Below are 25,752 nucleotides of genomic sequence, written 5' to 3' on the forward strand. Positions count from 1 at the left end.
TTAATCTACAACATAGGTCTAGATATCATTGGCTATGTTGAGAGCTCCTTTGAATCCCTTATACTCTCATCTACTTTCTCCTGGAACACATTCTGGCTCACTTTAAGGTCAAAAGGTAGACACAGGAATTTACACCATCCAAAGCTTGTGTTGAAAGTTGTCAACAGTGAAGCTTTCTTGTTAAGTTCATGCTCCAGTAGCCATTTCTGACATCAAAGTTGCTGTAAACCTTTGCCTCTGCCAGTACTGGCTGATCTCTTGCAGTGTTGGAATAAGGGAGTGATTCCCCTTCATTGCTTGATTAAGATCTTTGGGATCCAGGCAAATTTGTAGCTGTCCATTTTTCTTCCCTCTCGCCACAGTGAAATTTACCCAATCTGGAGGCTCAGTGATTCTGTCAATCAATTTCTTTTCTTGCATCTCTTGGAGTTCTCTTTCAAGCTTTCTTTTAGTTCTATTTAGTTCAGAACAGTTGTCTGAATTTCTTTTCTTTAGGATCTGTTGCATTTCATGTAGTTGTATGGATGCCTTGTCTGTTGTGTTCTCAAACTCATAGTCATCTCCCAGGGTATGATGCTTTGTTTTTTTTTCCCTTCTCATTCTCCCTGTATGCTCTGCTTTGGGAACTCCCTTGCCATCCTTACGTGGAGGATAAATCAGTGCTTTCTTCACTGGATCAATAGTGATGTGATACTCAAAATCGTCAAAGTATCCAACCACCTCATCAAAACACTCAGGACACATTTGGACCTGATCTTTCTGGTGCTTTTCACTGAGAGTACTAACTTCAACCCTCAGTGATACTTCCTTCATCTCATGAGCTACAGAGAGCAGCTGCAACTCTTTGCAACTGCTCAACTCCAGGATAGCAGGACCATTTGTTTCTGTGATGTAAAACATGCAGTTCATGTCTTTTTCTTTGTGTTTCTCTGCTTTGGGTCATTACCAGCATTGATTCTCAGTTCCATTATATGCCATCAGCAGGACATTGCTCAGTTTTAGAGCATTTTTCTTTGGGAAACCATTTTCTTTCAAATTTTCAGGAACGACCTTCTGGCATAGTCCAAGTGGGATGATGTTATTCTGTGCTCTGGTATCAATCTTCAGCTTCAGCTTGATGATTATGGGCTGATTTCTCACCTTCTTCCTGATCAGAATGGTTGTCTGAATTTCTTTTCTGTTGCATTTCATGTAGTTATATGGATGCCTTGTCTATTGCATCCTCAAACTCATAATCACCTCCCAGGGTATGGATGCTTTGTTTTTTTCCCCTTCTCATTCTCCCTGTATGCTCTGTTCTGGGAACTCCCATGCCATCCTCTTTCTTTATTTTGCACATCTTTCCTCAGTGATTGGGATTCCCACAAGCTCTGCAGGTTAATCCATATGTGGGACATTTTCTTCTGTCTATGAATTCATGGTTGTCCATTGCTCAAGCACATCTTTCTCTCTGTCTGGCGTGTATTCTTTTGTTGGTGTATCACTGCATCAATCTTGACTTGACTGAAGGCTAGCCATTTGGGTAGTCAACGTCTTCATCCATCTACTCATCACTTTATGTGCTCCGGCAATGACAACAGCCTGCAATATTGTGAACTTGTCCTTTCCAGCAGAGTTTTTTACATCAGGATATGCAAAGCTCCAAAGGAGCGGATCTACCAGCCTTTTATCCATTCCATTGAATTTAGACTTACTGGCTACATTTCCCAATTGTAAGAAATCATCAATAGGCTAACCTGGTTCCTGCCTCAGCTTTTGAAATTCATACTGATGGCTTGACATAGGCTGGATTTCTGTTGAATTTCTCAAAGATTTTGCCTAGGTTTTATTGTCATCACTGATCTACCAACAATTAAACAGATCTGAACCTTTCTAAAGGTTTCATCTAAAATGATGTTGCTGACCCTTTCCTCTTCATTTGTGCCTTTTCAAAAAGTACTGAATGTCAATCTGCATTTTTGCTCAAACTTCTCAAATGCCTCAATGATGTCCTCAGCCTCCCAATTCTTCCTGAGTTGGAACCGTGTGTTTATTGCTGCAGCGGCCGTGGCCATTTCAGTTCCTATGCACAATTCACCCAATTTTTTCTCTCTCTGGCACTAATTTGGGTTGATCTTTCTCAATTTATTTTAGCATTTATTTTGTTTATATTTCTTGAGTTTTACTCACAGACACCTGCTGCTACTGCATCATGCCTTGTGGTTCCCAAAAGTTTGAAACAATTACACTATTTTACTCAGGTAATGGAGCTGGCATTGAATGTGTTTCTCAGATTTTACTATGTGCTGCAGAATGATATATTGTTGACTTGGCACACTGACCGTAGTGCAGTAGTGGGTGATGTGGCTTTCTTTATATACATTTACACATGTGCATAACGACACAGTTCCAATTCTTTTCAAATAATATAATAATATAACACCCGTCAGCATTTTACCAGCATTGGATTGCTCCCCCCCTCACCCCACCACAAGAGGATTCCACCAGCTTCATTGAGATGTTCCCTTAACAGCTTCCCAAGGGGGAGGGGGCTTCCTTTCTGGATGCTCAATGAAGGTCAGAGTGTTGGGATTCAGGCCAGCTTACTGAAGGCGGTGGTAGGGTCAGCTGTTAACATACGTGAGTAGATAGTTCAACGTGGCACTGAAGAGGCTGAGTTTGGCAGAGGCAGACCCCATTATATAAAAGCTCACTGACTTTTAAAAAGATTCACCAGCCTACACTGTCTGAGTTCCAGGTCTTCCACTGCCCTTCAAAATGTGGGAAATTTGAACTTGGCAACTTTTCTCCTAAAACATTAATGCGCAAGTGGCAACCACATCAATGGCTGCTGATTCAGGTTAGAATGTGGCCTACTTCTCTGGGGTCCCACCTCCATTCCCATCCCAGCACAGTGACTAATTGGGTGACAGAACCTACTCTAAGGCCATTAAACCCTGTCACCCAGAAAGTCCTGCTGGTGACAGAGGTGGGTTTGAGACCCAGAATTGAACCCGCCTCATGATTGCTAACTTTGAGGGGAAAATTGACCCCACACCTCTACTTCTGTGGCTTAGACTGTTGAAACTTGCACATAGAAACTTGAAGCAATCATCTTCCTTCTTCAGAAGCAAAGTACTGTAGATACTGGAGATTTGAGGTAAAAAATAGGAAATGCTGGCAATACTCAGCAGGTCTGGAAAATTAAATAGCGAGAGAAACAAAGTTAATGTTTTAGGTCGATGACCTTTCATCATATCCTCCTTCATCCTTGCCTGTTTATCATGTTTACCTGTTGACATTTCCCTCTTTTCGTTTCTCTACTTTCTGGTCTCTTCTCTCAAGATTCTCACCAGCTGAAGTTTTACTAAATTTCCAGGTCCACTACTTATGTGTTACTTGTCCCTCCCATGATGATATCCAGGTCATATCCTTAAATTGTACTTCCCGCTATCTTTTCGATTTAAATCTATTCTAGTGCTCTTTTCCCTCACTGTAGAAGAACATGGATAATCGTTTAGTTTAGGTGAAGCCAATTTATTTGTACAGCTTCCCCTTTCCCAAAACTTGTCCAAGTATCCTAGAGATCCACAGTGCTCCCTTAATCTTTAAGCCATATGTTGATGTGTCTATCCAGTATGCCTTTCCCAAGTTGGCCAGGTATGTGACTCTGGGATCAATTTTGAGATTGCTTCCCTTGAAGCCCTGATTTTTAACCTAATGCTTAACTTCTCAAACTCCTTTATAAGGTCTCCATCTTGGCCTTCCTTACATCGCTGAATGTCACATGAATCATGATTCCTGAGTGGTGTATAATCCCTTTATGGAATCTTTTCCACAGCCAGGATTTTACCGCCCTGCTGCGGCGCGTTCACCCCCACCTCCCTTACCCCGCCTACCAGATGAAGCGAGCCATTTAAATCTTCATTCAATTCAGCGGGACTGTAATATCCCGCCAGCAGGTGGGGCCATAAAATCCTGTCCCATCTTTCTAAATTCCCCTTATTAGCACCAGGGAGACAACACACTATTTAGAACTCCTGCTTGCAGTTGCGAGAAAGGCTACCTAATACCATAATGGTCAGTCTGCCTTTTCTTGTCAACATTATTATTTTCCCCTCCCCCCATCCACCCACTCATTTAAGCCCTTCCTTCAAGGTTCCATGGTACCTGTGATTTCTCTAAAATGCTTGCAACATCCATCTTCCTCTATAGGGGTTGCAAGTCAGTCAGTATCCCAGACACCTATTAAGTAATGTCTGCTCCAGTCTTCAAATAAATTTACATACACTCATGCACCAAACCTTGCTGTACTGGCCTTTTCAGCTTGAAATTTAGATGTATCTTTATATATTGCTTAAAAATATTTTGATCATCCACATTGATTTGCCATTCTTGGGAAAAGAGCTGACACTGCTCAGGAAAGGCACAACTTTTATGTGGTACACGAAGGAGAGTGATGGAAGCAACATCCTAATGTCATTATGTTACTGCTACTCAAAATGTGTTAAAGGGGTGTCACTTCTGCAGTTCACAGTACTGTTAACCTGGACTTATCCTATTGGCTTGGGGAAGATGTTTTCCACTCAGAGAATGAAGAAGACCTGTTTGGGGAAGTATTCTATTTTTTTAAATAAATGTGATGTTCCTTTGTTTCGCCATTCCTAAACCTTTTAAAAAAATATGCATTCATCTCACCATCTTGGAAGTCCATCATCTATTCATGGTTAGAATTTTCTTTCTTTTATTTTAAAAAAAGGTCCCAGATCCAATCATTTGCTGTGACTATATGTCTCTAGATATGCTGCTTCTCTTCACCTCAAACTATTTTCTTTTCATTGAGGCTTATGACTACAAAGATCAAGTTTGACTTTTTAAAAACTGGCTGATGTCCCATTCGCTTGAAGCCAGACCCTGTAAGCGTGCTGTTCACATCATTTTCACTATAGTGCTGAAAATGCCAATACTAGCTGGCAACATATAATTTCACCAATCATCGTCTACAAGTGTTAACCATGCTTTGTTAATGGACTAGCTATATAAAACAAAACAATATTTTATATGCTACTGAATTCTTCACAATTTCTCCCCTCGTAGATATGACATCTGCACCTATAAAAACAAGCCCTGTGGAACCCTGGGTAAGTTTTTACTGCTGCAGCTAATATTGTTTCCCAATAGTTCTTATTGATCCATTAACTTTTTATTTTGATGCCAGTTGGTTTTCCTTAGCCTGAATAAATAAGGTGGTTTATTTTAGATTATTTTAAGCTACTCTTTAGAATTATGAGGTTTAAATTAGGTGAAGCATTGTTCTCTTTTTCTTTCCTTGCAATAGGTTTCTTCAAAGAAGTAAATCCTATTACATTTTCTCAACTTGGAGCATTATGCAAAAATAACTAATATATATGATAAATAACTTGGTTTCCAGTAATGCATTCGCAAATATATTCATGTATCATCATTTTTGCAAATTATGCATTTTTGTCATGGTAACCACTGTTGTACCTTCTCAGCTGTCACATGTTATCTTCAGGAGATTACTATGATTGACAATAGCAAATCTTTTGATACATTGAATTTTGCAGCACTGTGTCTACTACTATTTTACCTACACAAATAAAAACACAATTACGCTGGGTTCATATGTTGTGCACAAATCACTTGACTTTTATTGTTACACTTTTATGAGGATAAATTTTAACACTGCAGCTCATGATGCATCCTGGGTTCTTGACTGTGTTGCAATTTGCTCCAGCACAAACATTGTGCAATATTTATTTCATGATTAGAATCTAATTCCAACACACAATCTGTCACTTTTACCAGTAGTAGAAATTATACCAGAATAATCAAAAAAACTGCTGACTGATGCTTTCTAACACTACAGCTTGCTCATATGCTTAAATTAAATTGGCTCCTACAAATCTTAAAGGCATGCAGATTATACATTGTTTAAGATATAGAATGCACCTTATGGCCGGAAACTTTATTTTTCATTAAATATTTAAATATTTTCTTATGGATAATTTATTACTTAAAATATTGAAAGATAAATTCCTCACTGCAACTCTGTGCTATTTCAGAATTATTTTTTCTTCTATTTATAAAACTGCTTCACGTGACAAATTCAAATGTGTTAAGTTAACACTTACTTATTTCAACAATTTGCTGCAATATAAACAAATCACTAGTCCCAAAAAAATTACTTGACAAAAAAGTACATTTTACTTCTTGCTAGGTAAGAATAGAAAAAAAAATAGAAATGTTGGTTTTAGTTCCCTCTTCAGGCTCAAGTTTCAGGTGGTCCCAAGTTACCAGAAGTAAATTTATAAATCTAACCCCTAGTCTAGACGTTTTCCAGCGTTGGCTATGGCTCAAAAAAAATTAATGTCTGGCCTGTAAAGTGCAATTCCCTCCAGTGAATACGCAAATGACTATAAACTTAACCTTATGCCAATTATTCCTTCTGTGTACGCAGGTTTTATATATATATAATATATATAAATACTTATAATATATATATTATATATAGAACCTAAGCCTTTAGAACAAGAGTATGAAAGACTGAAACACCTTGGCTTGACCCTTTGTGTCTCCCTGTATTTATTCAGGCTTGGCCTCGGTGGCTGGAATGTGCGAGCCTGAGCGAAGCTGCAGCATCAATGAAGATATTGGCTTGGGTTCAGCATTCACAATTGCACATGAGATTGGTCACAAGTGAGTGAATTAAAAGTAATCCCTATTCCCAATTTTAAAATGAATTCTTTATATTTCTTTGCCAAATTCACAGAAATGCAATTCTTAGTAACTTAAGGTGATATTAGTTTATGAATCCTAACTACAAATGTCAAAGAAGCGATATTTCCCCCTGTTGTGCCTCCTGCCTGTCGTCCAGTAGCTGTAAATAAATGCTTGCTTATTTCTTAAAAAATGGCAGCATTTTTAAAAAATATATTAACACTTCAGCTTATTGTTTCACAGCACATCCCCTCCTTACCCACCCCTTCCCCTCCACTTTTCCAATTTGTTTTTCCTGTACAGTATATTATTGTTTTGGCTTCTGCCAGTCTCATTCAGGACTGGTTGTTAAAAACCACTCAAGGATGATTCTAACTCTAATTTATGTTAGGGAGTGACTGGTCTTGCACTTTTCCCTATTGATATGGGTAAATTTCTGCTGCAGACACTATGGCCCGGGTTTTCACCACAATGGAAAGCCTCTCCATTGTGGTGAAAATACGCAAAAATCATAAAGCCCTGTCTCCGAATATGGTACTTCCCATTTTTGCGGGGGCAGGAATTGGGGTGGGGTTCATTTCGCGCCTACGGTTCACGGGGACAGCCGGCCATTTATATCATCAGCTGCCTCCACTCGAGTCAAAGCAATGTGAAACCCGAAGTGTGCAGAGTGGATCTGTATAACCAGGTCTAAACTTGGTGTATTTATTTGGATAGCCAGGGTTACCCCTTTGGAGAGGTAAGCCACCCCTGTGGAATTAGCTTCAAAATCTCTCACTGCCCCAGAATTGACACAAACTCAATTCCAACTGTCTTCCTTTAATCCAAGAGAGTAGGAGGGTGGGGGTTGCTGGTCTCGCAGGGTAATTATTTTTGCCTCTACTGACTCGTGCACCAGGTGCCAGGAAGAGCTGGAAAAGGGCACATAGTGCTTCATGCAAAGGAAGATAGAAGATGGGCATGGCACCTCGCACATAGAAGCCACTGATGCAGGTCAACATGAGCAGCCAGAGGCTAGAGGGAGGGCAGAATGTTAGGAGGAAGAGGTGGTGGCACACGCAGCAGGAAGGAGGAGGAGAAGAGGTAGGGCAACCAGATACTACCCTGTGGGAAGGGTGTACAGACCTTGGACAGTCTATCTCACTATGATGGAGAACCAGTGTCGAAGGCAACTGAGGCTAAGCCGTGAGGTGGTAACAGATATATGTCGCATGGTCCAGCAGCAACTGGAACCACAATCCATTGACCCCCATGCCCAGTGGCTGTGAAGGTAACCATCGCTTTCAACTCCTATGCCTCAGGATCTTTCCAGGGATCAGCAGGAGACCTGTCTGATAAATCCCAGTCAGCAGCACACAGCTGCATTAAGGTAGTTACTGATGCCCTGCTTGCTCACGTGGAGGATACTTTAATTTCCCTATAGATCTGATGTCTCATATGTAGAGAGCCATGACTTTTGTCTAATTAGCAGGCTTACCTCAGGTATAGGCCCCTAAGGGCCCCAACTTAACGTGCGGACACCCTTGTCAACTGGAAGTCCTTCCACTCACTCAATGTATGGGGGGGGAGGGGGCAGTGGTGGGGGTTTATGACCACAACAAGGTCTTCCTTTAAGTGTGTGCAAGGCTCCCTGTTAGCTGCCACTTCTCCTTTATGTTAAAAAGTTTGCAAATCCCTCAGCTATTTCAGCCACCAACACAGATCCATGGTTGGCTTCTAGGTAAGAAGGGCTATCCTTTAAGAACCTGGCTAACGATGCCCATTAGGAGCCCACAAATGGAGACAGAATGCAACCAGAACAGTAAACATGTTGTCACCAGGAGTACTATTGAGCAAGCCATTGGAATTGGAATTTTAAAGATGCACTTCCAGCATGTCAATCCCTCAGGTGGAGCTTTGCAATGTGTCCCAGCAAGGGCATCAAGAATAATAGTGGTGTGCTGCAAGCTGCACAACGTTGCACAGTGTGGGGGCGGGGGGGGGGTCTACAAATTGATGGTGGTGAGGCCATGCTCAGAACTCCAATCTGTGAGGAGGAGGAAGATGAGGAGGAGGAAGCCCTTTTTCATTCGGAAGATTCTGAAATGGATGAGGAAGAGGAGGCCACCAATGGCAGAGCAGCTGGGAGGCTTGGCCTTGTATCCAGGGCTGACTGCAGGAGAGGATCATCGCCAGGCGGGGCCTTGTGCAAAATAGATTTTCATGAGGTTCTCTGAGATCACAATTGCCATCAGCCTGGTCCTGGTGACATACTTCCACCTAAAGAGCCTTCTACATTGACTCCACAATTAGTCAAGGGAGTGCCCATCCCCCATAAGATAGAGAATTAACATTACTGAGTTTGACTCAGTTGCATTCATATGGTTACAACCCTCACCATCATAACAAAAATATTCTTGGTCTTGTTGTGCTAATATATATAGAATATTTACAGAGTTTGTTGAGGCAAGGAAACATTAACTTTATTGGAACCTTACTGTGTCTCCACCCTGCTCTCATGCCCACATGTCCGTCCTTGGCCTGCTGAATTGTTCCAGTGAAGCTCAATGCAAACTGGAGGGACAGCACCACATATTCCAAATAGGCACTTTACAGCCTTCCGGACTGAATATCGAGTTCAACAATTTAGATCATGAACTCTCTCCTCCATCCTCACCCCCTTTCCGATCCCCCTTTTTTCCAATAATTTATATAGATTTTTCTTTTCCCATCTATTTCCATTATTTTTAAATGTATTTCCATCCATTGTTTTATCTCTGCCTTTTAGCCTATTTCGATCCCTTCCCCCCCACCCCACCCCACTAGGGCTATCTGTACCTTTATTATCACATTCCTTAAATAATATCACTAGCTTCAACACCTCTTTGCCCTTTTGTCTCTGACATCTTTTGGTTATCTCTACCTATCACTGGCCCTCTATCCTGCTCTACCTGTCCCACCGCGCTACCCCCGCCCCACACACACACACACTCACACACACACAAACCAGCTTATATTTCACCACTTTTCTATTTTTCCTTACTTCTGTTGAAGAGTCATATGGACTTGAAACGTTAACTGTGTTCCTCTCTGCAGATGCTGTCAGACCTGTTGAGTTTTTCCAGGTATTTTTGCTTTTGTTTTGGATTTCCAGCTTTTGCTTTTATCTTACTGTAGGCTTCCTTGCCTTGAGGTCTACATGTGATCATGATGAGATCCAGAGACACTGTATCAATTCCTGTGATGCTGCATACAGTGTGTCATTAGCAAATCACACAGTTATGTCTAGCCCACACTACATCTCCCCTCAAGTCTCTGGCTTCCATTTTAATATAGGGTCAACTGTTGTGGTGGTTTCATTAGTCTAGAATGGAGGAGGCTGAGGATTTGAGTCCTGTGGGTGTTCTCTCAGACTCTGCTCTTTAAGGGAGATGGTGGCATAGTGGTAATGTCACCAGACTTGTAATCCAGATGCCCAGAGCCTATGGCCTGGGGACACAGGTTCAAATCTCACCATGGAAGGTGGTGCAAGTTAAATTCAATTAATAAATCTGGAATTAAAAAAAGCTCATCTTGGTAATAGTGACCATGAAACCATTGTCGTAAAAACCTGTCTGATTCACTAATGCCCTATAGGGAGGGAAACCTGCTGCCCTTAAGTGGTTAGGCCAACAGGTGACTCCAAGACCCACAGTAATGTCGTTGTCTGTTAATGGTCTCTAAAATGGCCTAGCAAGCCACTCAGTTGTATTAAACCGCTACAAAGTCTACAAAAACAAATGAAACTGGACAGACCACCCAGCATTGATCTAGGCACCAGAAATGATAAACTCTGCCCTGTCAATCTTGCAAAGTCGTCCTTACTCACATCTGGGGTCTTGTGCCAAAAGTGGGAGAGCTGATCCACAGACTGGTCAAGCAATAGTAATATTCACGGGTCATATCTTACAGATGGTGTCACGGATACCACCATCACCATCCCTGGGAATGTCCTGTCCCACGACAGGATAGACCCACTAAAGGTGGCTCAGTGGAATACAGTCGGTGGGGAGTTGCCCTGGGAAATTGGAACATTGACTCTGGACCCCATGAAGTCTCATAACATCAGGTGAAACATGGGCAAGGAAACATCCTGCTGGTTACCACCTACCACTGACTGCAGCTAACCCCCCATCCCTGCCCAATGCCATCAGCTGATGAATCAGTGCTCCTCCATGTTGAACATCACTTGGAGGAAGCACTGAGGGTGGAAATGGCACAGAATGTACTCTGGGTTGGGGACTTCAATGTCCATCACCAAGAGTGGCCGGTAGCACCACTACTGACCGAGCTGGCTGAGTCCTAAATGACATAGCTGCTAGACAGGGTCTGTGGCAGGTGGTGAGGGAACCAACAAGAGGGAAAAACATAGTTGACCTCGTACTCACCTATCTACCTATCATAGATGCATCTGTTCGTGACAGCATTGGTAGGAGTGACCACTGCACAGCCCTTGAGGAGACAAAGTCCATCTTCATACTGAGGATACCTTCCATTGTGTTGTGTGGCACGACCACCATGCTGAATAGGATAGATTTCAAACAGATGTAGCAACACATGAGGCACTATGTGCAATCATCCACAATCTGTAAACTCACGGCTAGGCAGATGCCCCATGCTACCATTGCCATCAACTAAGGTTCATCAATTCTGGTTCAGCAAAGAGTGCAGGAGGGCATGCCAGAAACAGCACCAGGCATACTTAAAAATGAGATGTCAACCTGGTGAAACTAAAACAGAAGACTACTTGCGTACGAAACAGTGAAAGCAGCAAGTGACAGAAAGAGCTTAGCAATCCCACAACAAGCAAATCAGATTTAAACTCTGCAGTCCTGCCACATCCAGTTGTGAATGGTGGTGGACAATTAAACAAATAACTGGAGAAGGAGACTCCACAAATATCCCCATCCTCAATGATGGGGGAATCCCAGCACATTAGTGCAAAAGACAGGGCTGAAGCATTTGCTACAATCTTCAGTCAGAAGTGCTGAGTAGATGATCCAGCTTAGATTCCTCCTGAGTCCCCCAGCATCACAGATACCTGTCTTCAGCCAGTTTGATTCACTCCACATGATATTAAGAAATGGCTGAAGGCACTGGATACTGCAAAGGCTATGGGCCCTGTGAATAATCTGGCAATAGTACTGAAGACTTGTGCTCCAGAACTAGCTATGCCCTAACCAAGCTACAACACTGACATCTAGCCGGCAATGTGGAAACTTGCCCAGGTATGTCCTGTCCACAAAAAGCAAGACAAATCTAACTCAGCCAATTACCGCTCCATCAATCTACTGTCATTCATCAGTAAAGTGATGGAAGGTGCCGTCAACCGTGCTATCAAATGGCACTTACTCAGCAATAACCTCTCACTGATGCTTAGTTTGGGCTTCGCCAGGGCCACTCAGCTCCTGACCTCATTACACTTTTGGCCCAAACATGGACAAAAGAGCTGAACACAAGAGGTGAGGTGAGAGTGACTGTCCTTGATATCAAGGAAACATTTGGCTGAGCGTTGTGTCAAGGAGCCAAAACAAAATTGGAGTCAATGGGAATTGGGGGGTGCGGGGGTTGGGGGTTGGCATCTCTATGCTGGTTGGAGTCATACTTAACACAAAGGAAGATGGTTGTGGTTGTTGGAGGTCAATCGTCTCAGTTCTAAGACATCACTGCAGGAGTTCCTCAGGGTAGTTACCCAGGCCCAGCCATCTTCAGCTGCTTCATCAATGACCTTCCCTCCATCAAAAGGCCAGAAGTGGGGGTATTTGCTGATGATTGCACAATGTTCAGCACTAGTTGCAACTCCTCAGATACTGAAGCAGTCTGTGCCCGCTTGCAGCAAGACCTGGACAACATTCAGGCTGGGCTGATAAATAACGAGTAACATTCGTGCCACAAAATTGCTAGGCAATGACCATCCCATCTAACCATCACCCTTTCAATGGCATTAACGCTGCTGAATCTTCCACTATCAACATCCTGGGGGTTACCATTGACCAGAAATTGAACTAGACTCGCCATATAAATTCTGTGGCTACAATAGCAGGTCAAAGGCTGGGAAATCTGCGGCGAGTGGCTCATCTCCTGACTTGCCAAAGTCTGTCCACCATCTACAAGGCACAAATCAGGAGTGTGATGGAATACTTTCCATGACAAGTGCAGCTTCAACAACACTTAAGAAGCTTGACATATTCCAGGACAAAGGACCCCGCTTGATTGGCACCCCAATCACCACTTTCAACACTCACTCCCTCCATCACCAACACACAGTGGCAGCCGTGTGTATCTTCTACAAGATGCACTGCAGCAACTCACCAAGAGTCCTTCAACAGCACCTACCAAACCCATCACTTCTACCACTTAGAAGGGCAGCAGATGCATGTGAATGCCACTACCTACAAGTTCCCCTCCTAGCCACACACCATTCTGAGTTGGAAATATATCGCTGTTCCTTCACTGTCACTGGATCAAAATCTTGGAACTCCCTTTCTAACAGCACTGTGGGTATACCTACACCACAAGGACTGCAGCAGTTCAAGAAGGCAGCTCACAGCCACCTTCTCAAGGGCAGCTAGGGATCCTCACTAAATGCTGGCCTAGCCAGCCACGCCTACATCCTGTGAAGGAATTAATTTAAAAAGATTAATAGATAAATCAGGTCCACTAGTCTGGCAGTCATCTGGATTGGTAAATGAATGCTGCATCTCTGTTCTGTTTCATTGTGTAGATGACTGCTTCGACTGTGGAAGGTTACTGCTATGTGGAAACTAGTGCACCTCCTCTGTTCCTCTGTTCCTTCTGAATATATTATTTTCTGTTTGAATGAGGTAGGACTATGGATGTGGTGCCTGTTCAACCACTTCTCCATAATGAACTTGGTTTCGGATCCAAACTGGCTCTCCTAATTCAAGGTCTGGCAGGTTTTGTGACATTTGTCATAGTTGCACATCTGGCGGGAACAATACTCATTCTCTTTCTCCCCCACCTTGTCCAATTGTCATCAGCTTGTACTTAGTGTGTGTGGGAAAGTAGGGAGTTGAGTTCTCAGTCATCTTCCCATTAGGGGTTCACATAGTTCTAAACCATTTTGGAGTGGAGTTGAAAGATAGCTCAGAAGTGCAAGTTAGATGTCATCATTCTTCTTTAGCAATGCATTCGCTGTATGCACTCCTCTTTCAGCTTCACCATTGATTGAGGGTGAACTGGGAGTATGCACAAGTCCATATGATGTCATTAACTCTTTAAAGTATTCATTGGCAAACTATGTCCATTTTCTGAGATTGAAAGGTCTGGGATTCCATGTGTTGCAAATATCACCTTCAGCGATGTAATCACTGCTTCAGAAATGTGATTCTGCAGTTGCTTGACTTCTATCCATCTTGATTAGTAGTCCACTATGATCAAGAACATCTTACCTTTGTGTTCAAAGAGGTCCATTAAAATGTCCCCATGGACTTGATGGAATAGAAAATGACATCAATGATTTTCTTGTCTCCTGATGATGAATAGCACATGTAATACAGTTTGATATCATCTCTTTCTATTATTTAGAGGGACCTGGGCACCAAACAGAATATCTTGCTCTGGCTTGACATTTTGTGTTGCCTAAATGTCCTTGGTACATCATTGCATTATGTCGAGTCTCTGAGAATGACCAATGGCTCATCATAGATGAGTATACCATCAACAACAATGAGGTGTCCTCTCTTTTCATAGTATTGTCTGGTAATGGGATTGTGTGGCATGTATGCATATTCACAGTTCTCTGCAAGTCTGTACAGATCATTGATAAATGTATCAATCCTCTCCCTTATCATTGGGGACGCTTGTCAGATTTAGCCTACTTTACAATGTTATTCTTTCACAGATTGAAGAAGGCATCAAGTGCTTTTATTATTTCATTGGATGTAGCTTTTTCTTTGTTGATCCTTTGCCTGGCTAGGATATCATCTGCACAGCCACCCATTGTTTATAACAGCATATTGACCTACTCGCTACTTGGCTTCACTGCGAGTCCTGATGTGGTGCAATATCTGTTAAATCTTCAGTGCCAGTTCTGTTACCCTTCTGCTTGGTTGAGACCAATGACTTGCTTGAAGTTTCTCAGTAATAGCAGAGGCTTTCCATACTAGTTCTTTCACTCGCTGCCTCCAGTTAGTATTCTTGGTCTCGTTCTGCTAACAACAATATTTAGAGTCTGCTGAGGTAAGCATATCGTTAACTTTATTGGAATATCTCTTACTGTAGGCTTCCTTGCCATGAGGTTAACAAAAATGAACAAGATCATGAAATATAACATCAATTCCTATGATGATGGATAGTGTCTCATTAACATATAACACAGTTAGAATTAACCCTTTATACAACAATAACCATGGGCCTTATCACATTGTAAACAAATATGGTAATAAGTCATTCACAACCTGGCCCCTTCACATAAATGCCGGTGACGGTAAGTGAAGAGCCCATGCTGCCAAATAGTCCATAATCAAACCATGTCCACAATGCTGAGAGTGGCAGGATGTAAGACTTAAAACTCTGTACATGCTGATAGAATTGTACGTTTTAGTATACATGCAGATAATGCATCTTGTGCATAATGAGCCTCATAAATATCCAACAATAGCTCTTTGAAAGGACTTGCACACCTTCCATTCTGGCCAATGGTTCAGTTTCTAACTTGGGCACCACATGCAACGTTCCTGGTTTCCAAATACCTCTATAGATAAAAACAAAAAACTGCGGATGCTGGAAATCCAAAACAAAAACAGAATTACCTGGAAAAACTCAGCAGGTCTGGCAGCATCCAATGATGCTGCCAGACCTGCTGAGTTTTTCCAGGTAATTCTGTTTTTGTTCCAAATACCTCTGTTTACTGCACAGAGCACATCCTCTGACATCTAGGATGCACATGCAGCCAAAGTGGTGGACACAGCAGACCACCAATATTACCCACGCGGAAAATGGCCTCTCAAGCTGCGATCACTACACCCAGGCCAATGTGTAACACTGCAGTGCAGATGAATGTCCTGCACCCAAGCACTTGTGCCCAGCATCTCCTTGTGGAGTCTGATCATTGAACCTCTTTTAAAGTCAAGCTTGGATGGACAACGGATCCAAGGAGCATCTCAGTGCTTGAGCTTTTGAACTCTGGAATCTTATGTGATAAAACAGAGAAGGAAAAAGCCCTCCAAAGAATCACAAATCAACCAACATCCTTAATCCTGTTGACGGCTCATTGAGATGGACTTCAACATGCTGCTTACAGAATCGCCATCATAATTGTACCATTTATTTTAAGCTCTCTACAAACTCATACCGAGTCATGTACAAGTGTAATTAAATATATTAAAGAAGTGCTCAAAAATGCAATATGCAATGTGAAAAGTGTAACCATAATGAAACCATTAGTGTTCTAGACGAGACGCCGCCCTGTGCTCACGCACACTCCTATGAAGTGCCCCCAACCCCCATGCCACCCCCTGTTGCCTTGCGGGAGGAGGAGGCAGGCTGCTCACCTAGTGGTCTATACAGCAATGAGGAGTGTGGTGGCCTGTCTTGGCGTGCAGGCACCCGTTGGAGACCTCCTTCAGACTGTGGCTCTGCATCTCTGCATGGGCAATCATGTTCACTGGCACATGTGCAGCAGATGAAGGCTCTGGCGGAGGGTCTGGGAACTTGGAACAAAATGAGGGTGCCGAGAAACTCTCATTACCTTCACTCTCCTCAGTGACCAGCACAGCCCTGGGTTGGCCCTCAACTGGGGTTGATGGGGCTTGCTGCTGGTAGGCAGTCATCCATTCCAGCAACTGCTGGGCCAACAGTGTGTCCGTCCTGTTAAGGGAATGCAACTCCTCATGTATTCCATGGATGGAAGTGTTCATATTTAGAGCAGACTGATCCCAGCGACTGAGGGAAGCTTGCACCTTTTCCTGGCTAAGATGCTGCTCATGCATCCTCTCTAAGTATTGCTGCTTGTGTCTGTCCATGAGATTGGCTAATTTCTCATGGTCAGAGGTCATGTGCCTGACAATGTGGAGCTCATGACAGCCATGGAATGACTCCGACACTTCCTCTGACGCTCTCGTGCGGTGACTTTCACCTTGTGCGACCGACTCTAGACATATGCTACATTCCTCCAAGTTGCTGGTATCTGAAGTGGCGGAGTGCAGGCTAGTTAGATGTGGCGCTGCCTCCTTGGGGGTGGGCGGGGTGGTGGGGGGGTGGCAGGGGCAGAGCTGGGACCTTTGTCAGACACTAAAGGAGTTTTTAGAAATAGCCCTTCTCATTGTAAAAGCACACTCTGATGCATGCCATTGCCTTAACCATGCTCATGCTGCCTATATGATGCAAACTCATCCTTGCACTCATTCCTGTGCTAATGGCCTCAGTGAAGTGACAGCATGGCCTCCACCATTATCACCATGTGCCAAGGTGATTTCCACACCGTCTTTGTCACCTGCTACCGGTTGTTCACCGTCACTAACAGACAGCTGTATAGGCACCCTGGGGCAATCTCCATGGCCATCTGTTCCACAGGATAGATGTGTCAGATGAAGGCTGACCCACCCCCAGTCCAGGCAATCGTTGGGGTGTTCTTCACCCTTTTTGACTGCAATGCCAACATGAGTTTATGCTAATCTGGTATATAGTGCAGGAGAGATATTGGTCATCACTGCGCTTGTGCGTCGCAGTGCTCGATCACGTGTGTCCTGTGCACATGAGTTGCTTACACATACAATCCTAAACACTGAAGCAGAGGTATGAGCCATGTCTCACACCTTAGCTGTAGCCAGCAGACATGAGCCTTCCATTGGAGCTCTGATTGGATGAGCCAAGCTACTCACCTTGCCGGAGCGGAGCAGGTCACTGAACCTTTATCAGCACTGAATCCACGAATACTGGTGGTCTCCCGCTGCAATCACCACAGCCACAGTTTGTATCCAGCCCCTTCTTGGTTGCGGCAGGTGGTTTGCAGTAGCCATCATGGTAAAGGACTGATCTCCTCTGGACCTTTTCTACCAATGAAGGTCCTGATCAGAAAAGCGTGGGGCAGAAGGACCGAACCCTTCCCCTGCGTCTCTTCTGTGTGACATTCTATGAATAAAAATATAAGGTGAAAAGGGTCATGGGCAATTCAGATTAAAATACTCTCATTTACTTTTGTGTGCTTACAAGCACTAACCATTTTCACCATATCGTCAATGATTATTATTGGGGTGTGGTAGAGAGAATGGCTCTGTACAATTGCTTGGTGTCATGTATTTTGTAGCTTTAACTCCAAGGCAACATGCTGTTCTCTGCGACCACTGACAGCCCTACTAGCTTACTCCTTATAAGACCATAAAACATAGAAGCAGAAGTAGGCCATTTGGCCTATTGAGTCTGCTTTGCAATTCAATGAGATCATGGATAATCTAATAATCCTCAACTCCACTTTCCTGCCTTTTCCCCATAACCCTTGAGTCCCTTAAAATCTATCTATCTCAGCCTTGAATATACTTAATGACCCAGCCTCTACTGCCCTCTGCGGTAAAGAACTCCACAGATTCATTACCCTCTGAGAGAAGAAATTCCTCCTCACCTGCTGAACTTGTATGTTAGGCTTTTGTGACTCATGCATGAGGACCCCCAAGTCCTTCTGTGCTGCAGCTTTCTTCAGTATTTCTCCATTTATTTAATATTCAGCCCCTCTATTCTTCCTGCCAAAGTGCATAACCTCACATTACCCCACATTATAGTCCATGTGCCATGTTTTTGCCCACTCGTTTAACTTGTCTATATCCCTCTGTAGACTCTTTGTTCCATCCTCACCACCTGCCTTCCCACCTATTTTTGTGTCATCTGCAAACTTGGCGATAGTACATTCATTTCCCTCATCCAAGTCATTAATATATATTGTAAATAATTGTGATCCCAGCACCGATCCCTGTGGCACTCCACTAGTTACAGGTTGCCATCCTGAAAATGCCCCCCTTATCCCAACTCTCTGTCTTCTATTAGTTAGCCAATCCTCTATCCATGCTAATATACTACCCCAAGACCATAAGCTCTTACAGGAGGAGGCAAGGGAGGAGATTGCTGGGGCCTTGACTAAAATCTTTGTATCTTCACTGGCTACGGGTGAGGTCCCAGAGGACTGGAGAATGACCAATGTTGTTCCATTGTTTAAGAAGGGCAGCAGGGATAATCCAGGAAATTACAGGCTGGTGAGCCTTCCGTCAGTTGTAGGGAAATTATTGGAGAAGATTCTTCGTGACAGGATTTACTAACATTTGGAAGCAAATGGGTGTATTAGTGAGAGGCAGCATGGTTTTGTGAAGGGGAGGTCATGTGTCACTAACTTGATCAAGTTTTTCGAGGAAGTGACAAAGATGATCGATGATGGAAGGGAAGTGGATGTTATCTACATGGATTTCAGTAAGGCCTTTGACAAGGTCCCTCATGGCAGACTGGTACAGAAGATAAAGTCGCACGGGATCAGAGGTGAGCTGGCAAGATGGATACAGAATTGGCTTGGTCATAGAAGACAGAAGGTAGCAGTGGAAGGGTGCTTTTCTGAATGGAGAGCTGTGACTAGTGGAGTTCTGCAGGGTTCAGTGCTGGGACCTTTGCTGTTTGTAGTATACATAAATGATTTGGAGGAATATGTAACTGGGCTAATTAGTAAGTTTGCAGATGACACTAAGGTTGGAGGAGTTGCAGATAGTGAAGAGGATTGCCAAAGGATACAATGGGATATAGATCGGTTGGAGACTTGGGTGGAGAAATGGCAGATGGAGTTTAATCCAGACAAATGCGAGGTAATGCATTTTGGAATGCAGGAATTATACAGTAAATGGCAGAACCCTTAAGTGCATTGACGGGCAGAGGGATCTGGGTGTACAGGTCCACAGGTCACTGAAAGTGGCAACGCAGGTGGATAATGTAGTCAGGAAGGCGTATGGCATGCTTGCCTTCATTGGCAGGGATATTGAGTAGAAAAGCTGGGAAGTCATGCTGCAGCTGTATAGAATCTTGGTTAGGCCACATTTGGAATATTGCGTGCAATTCTGGTCGCAGAAGGATATGGAGGCATTGGAGAGGGTGCAGAGGAGGTTTACCAGGATGCTGCCTGGTCTGGAGGTTATTAGCTATGAGGAGAGGTTGGAGAAACTCGGATTGTTCTCACTAGAGTGATGGAGATTGAGGGGCGACTTGATAGAAGTTTACAAAATTATGAGTGGCATGGACAGAGTAGATAGTCAGAAGCTTTTTCCCAGGGTGGAAGAGTCAATTACTAGGGGACATAGATTTAAGGTGAGAGGAGAAAACTATAGAGGAGATGTGAGGGGCAAGTTTTTTACGCAGAGCGTAGTGAGTGTCTCGAATTCGCTGCCAGAGGAGGTGGTGGAAGCAGGTACGATAGTGGTGTTTAAAAGGCAGCTTGACAAATACATGAATAGGATGGGAATAGAGGGATACGGACCCCGGAAGTGCAAAATGTTTTAGTTGACGGGCAATATGATTGGCGCATGCTTGGAGGGCCGAAGGGCCTGTTCCTGTGCTGTACTTCTCTTTGTTCTTCGTTCTCTTTGTTCTACACAAAAACAAAAAATGCTGGAAAAACTCAGCAGGTCTGACAGTATCTGTGTAGAGAAAAACAGAATTAAAGTTTTGAGTCCATATGACTCTTCTTCAGAGCTCTGAAGCCTTTCAAAATTCCATTGGTTTCGGCGGGACTGGAAAATCCCACTGGCGGGAGGGGCTGAAGAATTCCGCCCTCTATTGTGAATACATTTGACTCCAATGCCTTGGCATTTGCTTCACAAATGTGGAAAATCTTAGCATAATATGGGAAAGGTGATTTCTCACCAGAGGAAATGGGGAGGGACAATTTGTGAGAGCTTTCTTTATCTTAATACCTTCACACAAAAACAGCAGAAAAAATAACCTGTTCTCAGCCTATTATTTATTTAGGATTACTTCAGTGAGTGAAATTAAACCTTTCTATCGCTTTTTTCATAAAATCTCAGGTAAAACTGGTTTACTCCCTTAATTCTGTACAAATGCAGGTGTGCTCAGAAATTGAGTTTTGAAAGCAGCACATGCGGGATGAGGTTTCCAACAGCAAATAAAAATTAAATAAAAATGCTTAAATTTAATTCATAACATGTCCCTGCTCATGTGACAGAGTCACATGAGAGAACATGTTTTTAATGTTTTTAAAATCTTTCTTTTTTATTTTCAGAAATCTCCATCTCCCTGAGGTGAACTTCCACACTCGCCCTCCTCCCCCTGCACGTGTGCAGCGCTGAGCGCTGGAGCACGTGTTTCATAATTGGCCCCACCAGCGTGAAATCACAGTCGTAGCCTGATTGCAGGTGGTGGTCGGCTTCCCAACCGCTTCTGTTCGACCCCATTAAGCCTGCCCGACGAGGGCAAAATCCTGGCCACTGCTGGACTGCTTAGATTTATAGGCCATCTATTCATGCAGTTTCAATAGAGTTCTTTGTTGGCATTTGGACTATGAGAGGGGTGGACAGGATGCACAAGTTGACATGGAGGGGGCATGGGGGTTATGGGTGGGTATGGGGTGTGTGGTGGCATGAATTGGCATGAAGGGGCATGGAGGTGAGTGGGGGCATGAGTTGGCATGGAGGGCTAAGGAGGTGGGTAGGGAATGAGGGGATGTGAGGGTTGAAAGCTGGAGTGTCTAAAAACTTCTAAAACTGGGATGACGTTCATTCCATCTTGGCGCCTACCCGCCCCTCCCAATCCTCATGGGCACCTAGGATCTGCTCCTGAAGTCTGCAGGCCTGACTCTATTCCACCCCTGCCTCCCCAGAGTGAGAATTAGGTCTAACAGGACCTTTTAAACTGAGGCGGGTCCCGACTCGAGCTACCCACCTCAGTAGTGAAAATTCTGCCCAATATGTTTACTTGTCTAATTTTGCATAAATGTGGAATTTTTTAAAAAAATGGCAGTTCAGTGTTCATCACCGATAAATGTTATCACATGGCAGTTTTAACAAATTGAAATAAGCATCTAATGAGTATTTTTTGAAATGCCAATTAATTAAAGGGGAGCTACCTGCATAGTATGTTTATCTCAGTTAGTCAAAAGCTATAATTGTGCAACTTCCACCTAATATAGTTCCAATGAATATGCTGTTTTCTCCTCTTCTGACACCATGAAAGTTTGAATTTCTACCATGGGCTGCACAGCTGCCAGTCATTCATTTTTCTTGTGTGAACTCCAACAATTGGACCTGATCCCACTTTCCCTAACATCCACAGACACACAGGCCTAAATTTTCCAGTCCTACCTGCTGCGGGCAAGGCGGTAAATTTGATGGACCAGCAAAAGGTCCATTGACTTCAGGCGGGAATTTCTAGAAAATTCCATCCACACTTTCAGCAAAGGTGACTATATAGTGAGAAGGGCCCGGATTTTCCTGCATGGACAGGAAAACGCAAGCTGAATACTTTTGTGGCTCAAGAAATTCAGCTCATGGCCAGGATTTTTGAGGAGTGTGGGCACACAGGTGGGCTGGGTGGAAGGCTGGCTTCGGTTCTCAAAGACAGCAGCGCAGCTCCCAACATCATTTAAAGACCCCCCTAAACCTCACCCCCACCACCTCCATGGCACTTCTATACATCTCAGATTGCTCATACTGCTCAATGCCCACTCAGATCCACCATGCCACATTCATGTGCCCCCTGTCCCCTTTGGGACTTCCCTAGCCATGCACCCAGTATCCACGATGGACAGTTTTCAGTAGCCATGCAATAGCAGTGAGCATTATTTTAAATTCAAGTATAAAAAGTTAAACCTGTAAAAATCAAATGAAACTCTCATTCAAAAATCTATCACTGATACTGAAAAAAACTGTTTTCCATAGCAAAAATGTTAATCTTTTAAGTGACCATTAAGCTCTGTAAACAAACAACCATGCACTCCGAAACCACATCAAAGGCAGAGTATGTTTTCACAACCTTATAAAATTATCAGTCATTCCCTTGAATAATTGTGTCAACAGACTGGGTTGAGTACGCAGATAATATTTGGAACTAATCCAAGCATTCATAATAGCCACAGCTATCAAAATCTTATTGCAACTCCAAGAGCCTGAAATTGAAAGAACAGATGGTATATTTTCCATTTCAAAGCAGATTGTCTGTAAATCAATGGAGAGAAGTAGGTGCTTAAGTTTTTATTATCTTTCAGAAGCAAGGGATTTTTTTTCAAAGTGAGAGCTTTCTATACATTCAAGTCCCAGTAACAAACATGAAAAGGAGGGTTTGCCAACACATTTTTCTACACTTATTCCTGCACTATGGCATTTTCTCCAATGGAAAAAGCATTGTAATATTTGCCAGCACTTACACAATGCTGGTCAATGTAATGCTTACCTTACCTTTGTAAGACAGCCCTGCATTCAAAACATATTGATATTGTAATATGGTATCTAATAGTGACACTTGAAGGTGTGAAAACATTATATACTTAGCTTTCAGAATGTTCCTGACTCCTCAATAATGTTCCTCCAGTGGTCACAAACTCTCCAAGGAGGTGTTTTACTTTTAGGGCTTCCACAACTTGCACCAGCACACAAAAATAGTGTGTGGGAGGAAATACAATTTTCCTGTGGTACTCACAATGTGGACCCCAACCTTGGAACAGGTGCATGTATGTTTTACATCAAGGTCATCCCAACCCACAAAAAAGCCACACTAAAATGGCATGGGGTTGAGAAGGCAGAGGAAAATTGTCCTTCCTGCAAACAAAAACCATGCTCTGCATTTTGCGAGCCAATTCCAGCCTCCATGAGGAGATGAAATTCCAGTCCCAGAAGAGGCAACCTATTTTCCCGCCCTAACAGAATTAGCCTGATTTTATATCTGTACAAGTAGGAGGGGTTTGACTGGCTTAAAACCTCACCCGGTGACACTGAGGCCAATTTGAAAGCCCCAACTACCACTCAGGCTGAGGTAAAATAACATGGCACAGATTAAGGATCAAATTTGGGATTATCCTGATCAGCATTATTGAACCACTTACTGGATGCATTTTGTAAGTGATCAAGGAAGTCCCACCGAGTTCCCTTTAAGAAACTTTTGAATTTCTGTTGTGCCTAATTCAAGCAACATCTTTATTGATAATGTAGGGAATCTTGACAATTTTAGTTAACAAAGCAGTTTTGCTGTTCTTGTTATATGCTGCCATCTAATACCATTGTACCACTGGCTTACTTGTAAACACTGCATTCTAACCAAATCATTGCTTGGAAATTAGACAGAGATACTTGGTGACAAAGAGGCGGCTTTGCAAGCCAAACTATCTATGCTATGTTCATTTGGGAGAGTGGAGTACATCTGAGACTAAGGGCGGAATTTTCCGTGTCCGCTGGTGGCGGGCATGATAGGTGGCGTCAGCGGACAAGAGGGCGCAATCAGTTTCATGATGGCGAGAAGGCCGGTTCTGATTGTCCACTCAGCCCACCAATGGCGGGCCGCATTTCCCGCCATTGGTCATCAGGGACCTCATTGTAATACATCAGCATATCATTATCAGGCCATCCCATCAGGCTCTTGCACCCACGCTGGATTGTCTGTCAGGGGAAAGCGTACGTTTTCACAACAGCACAGAGGCTACGTGCATTTGGTGGCCTGCACTTTGGGTGAACTGGAAGTGAGTGCGCAGAATCGTTCTGCAGAGCTCTCCAGGGTCGCCTGTTGTTTTGCAGGCTTCAGGGGTGCAGGGGCCGGGGTGAAGTGCTGCCCTGCCCAACTGGTGGCTGGGGGGGTGATCAGGGGGCAAGTGCAGCCCTCCCTCTGAGGCAACTTTTGAGGGTGTGGGTGAGCACTATGACAGGACTTCAGGGAGGATGCCTCCAGAATTCTCTTCAGAGGTGTCTTTGGGGCTTGATTGGAGACCCTGGGCCATGGACTCCAGCTATTTGGCAGATGTGCCTGCAAAAGCAAGGGGAGATAATCAATATATGGCAGTGGCCTGTGAAAGAGGACACATCACTCACAGAATGGTTGTCTGATGGATATTGCATTGCTGGATCCTCACTTGGTAGAGCAGCACCGACCTCACCATCTGTACAGGAACAGTTCAGATCCTCGCCGGCCAGCTGGATGGCTCTGTTTTCAAAGTCCATGTGGACCTTGATTTCAGGCATTCCACCACCGGTCTGCGACCTCTCCCTCTTGTTGTGTGCCAGCTTGTCCTGTATGAATAGAGATGGAGAAAGTGTAAGCAGGCCACCTGCCAGGCCAGATGATAATTATGCCTGGCATGTATAGGTGGTGAGTGGTCCTATGGGCAGGATGAGGACATGATGGTGAGTGTGAGAGAGTGAATGGTGATGTCCCTTGAACTGGCAGTGAGTGAGATCATTGTGGATGTGTGATGGATTTGTGAATGTGTGAAATGAGACTGATGAGATGAGTGACTTACCCTGGTGGAACAGAGGGGATCATTCATCCTCTTGCGGCACTGGGTGGCTGTTCTCTTTTGAAGGGTGTTGGCACTGACCACCACTGCCACCACCTCCCAAGCCAGGTTAGTGCTGTTGCTGCCCATCCTGCGGCCAGAGCGAGGGTAGAGGACATCCTGGTGGGCCAAGAGACACATCGCTGAACCTGGGGCTCCATTCTTCTTCAGTTTCAGGGCCATGTTTTCTGTGCAGCAGTGCTGAACTGGAAGCACTGAGATGTGTGCTTATGGCTGGACTTTAAACATGGCGCCCGGCCTGATGCAGCGGCTGGGTGATGGTGGGTGGGCGAATGATAGCCCACCCACCGTGGAAACAGCATGTTTCCCGGGAATGCATAAATAATGAGGCGGGTTGGGGACAATACAGCATCGTGGCCAGTGGGTAAAATGTTGTTTTACCCGCTCGCTACCATACTTAGTGCAAATTTGGGAAAATTCCGCCCTAAGCTTTTAAACTTAAATAAAGGCAGTTATGAGGGCATAAAAGCTGAGCTGGCTAAAGTGAACTGGCAAATTAGATTAAGAGATAG

At 43.8% G+C, this 25,752-nt stretch overlaps 1 protein-coding gene across 1 annotated transcript in view; it reads left to right on the forward strand.

The window, feature by feature from the left end:
* adamts6 (ADAM metallopeptidase with thrombospondin type 1 motif, 6) overlaps window positions 1-25,752 on the forward strand; it is a 347,102-nt gene that overhangs the window by 139,698 nt on the left and 181,652 nt on the right. The window contains exons 8-9 of the mRNA XM_041191657.1: window positions 5,077-5,120; window positions 6,594-6,699. Of these exons, the coding sequence (XP_041047591.1) occupies window positions 5,077-5,120; window positions 6,594-6,699 (150 nt within the window). The remainder of the gene's footprint in view (window positions 1-5,076; window positions 5,121-6,593; window positions 6,700-25,752) is intronic.

This window comes from Carcharodon carcharias, chromosome 1 (assembly GCF_017639515.1).
Source record: "Carcharodon carcharias isolate sCarCar2 chromosome 1, sCarCar2.pri, whole genome shotgun sequence".
Lineage (NCBI taxonomy): Eukaryota > Metazoa > Chordata > Chondrichthyes > Lamniformes > Lamnidae > Carcharodon > Carcharodon carcharias.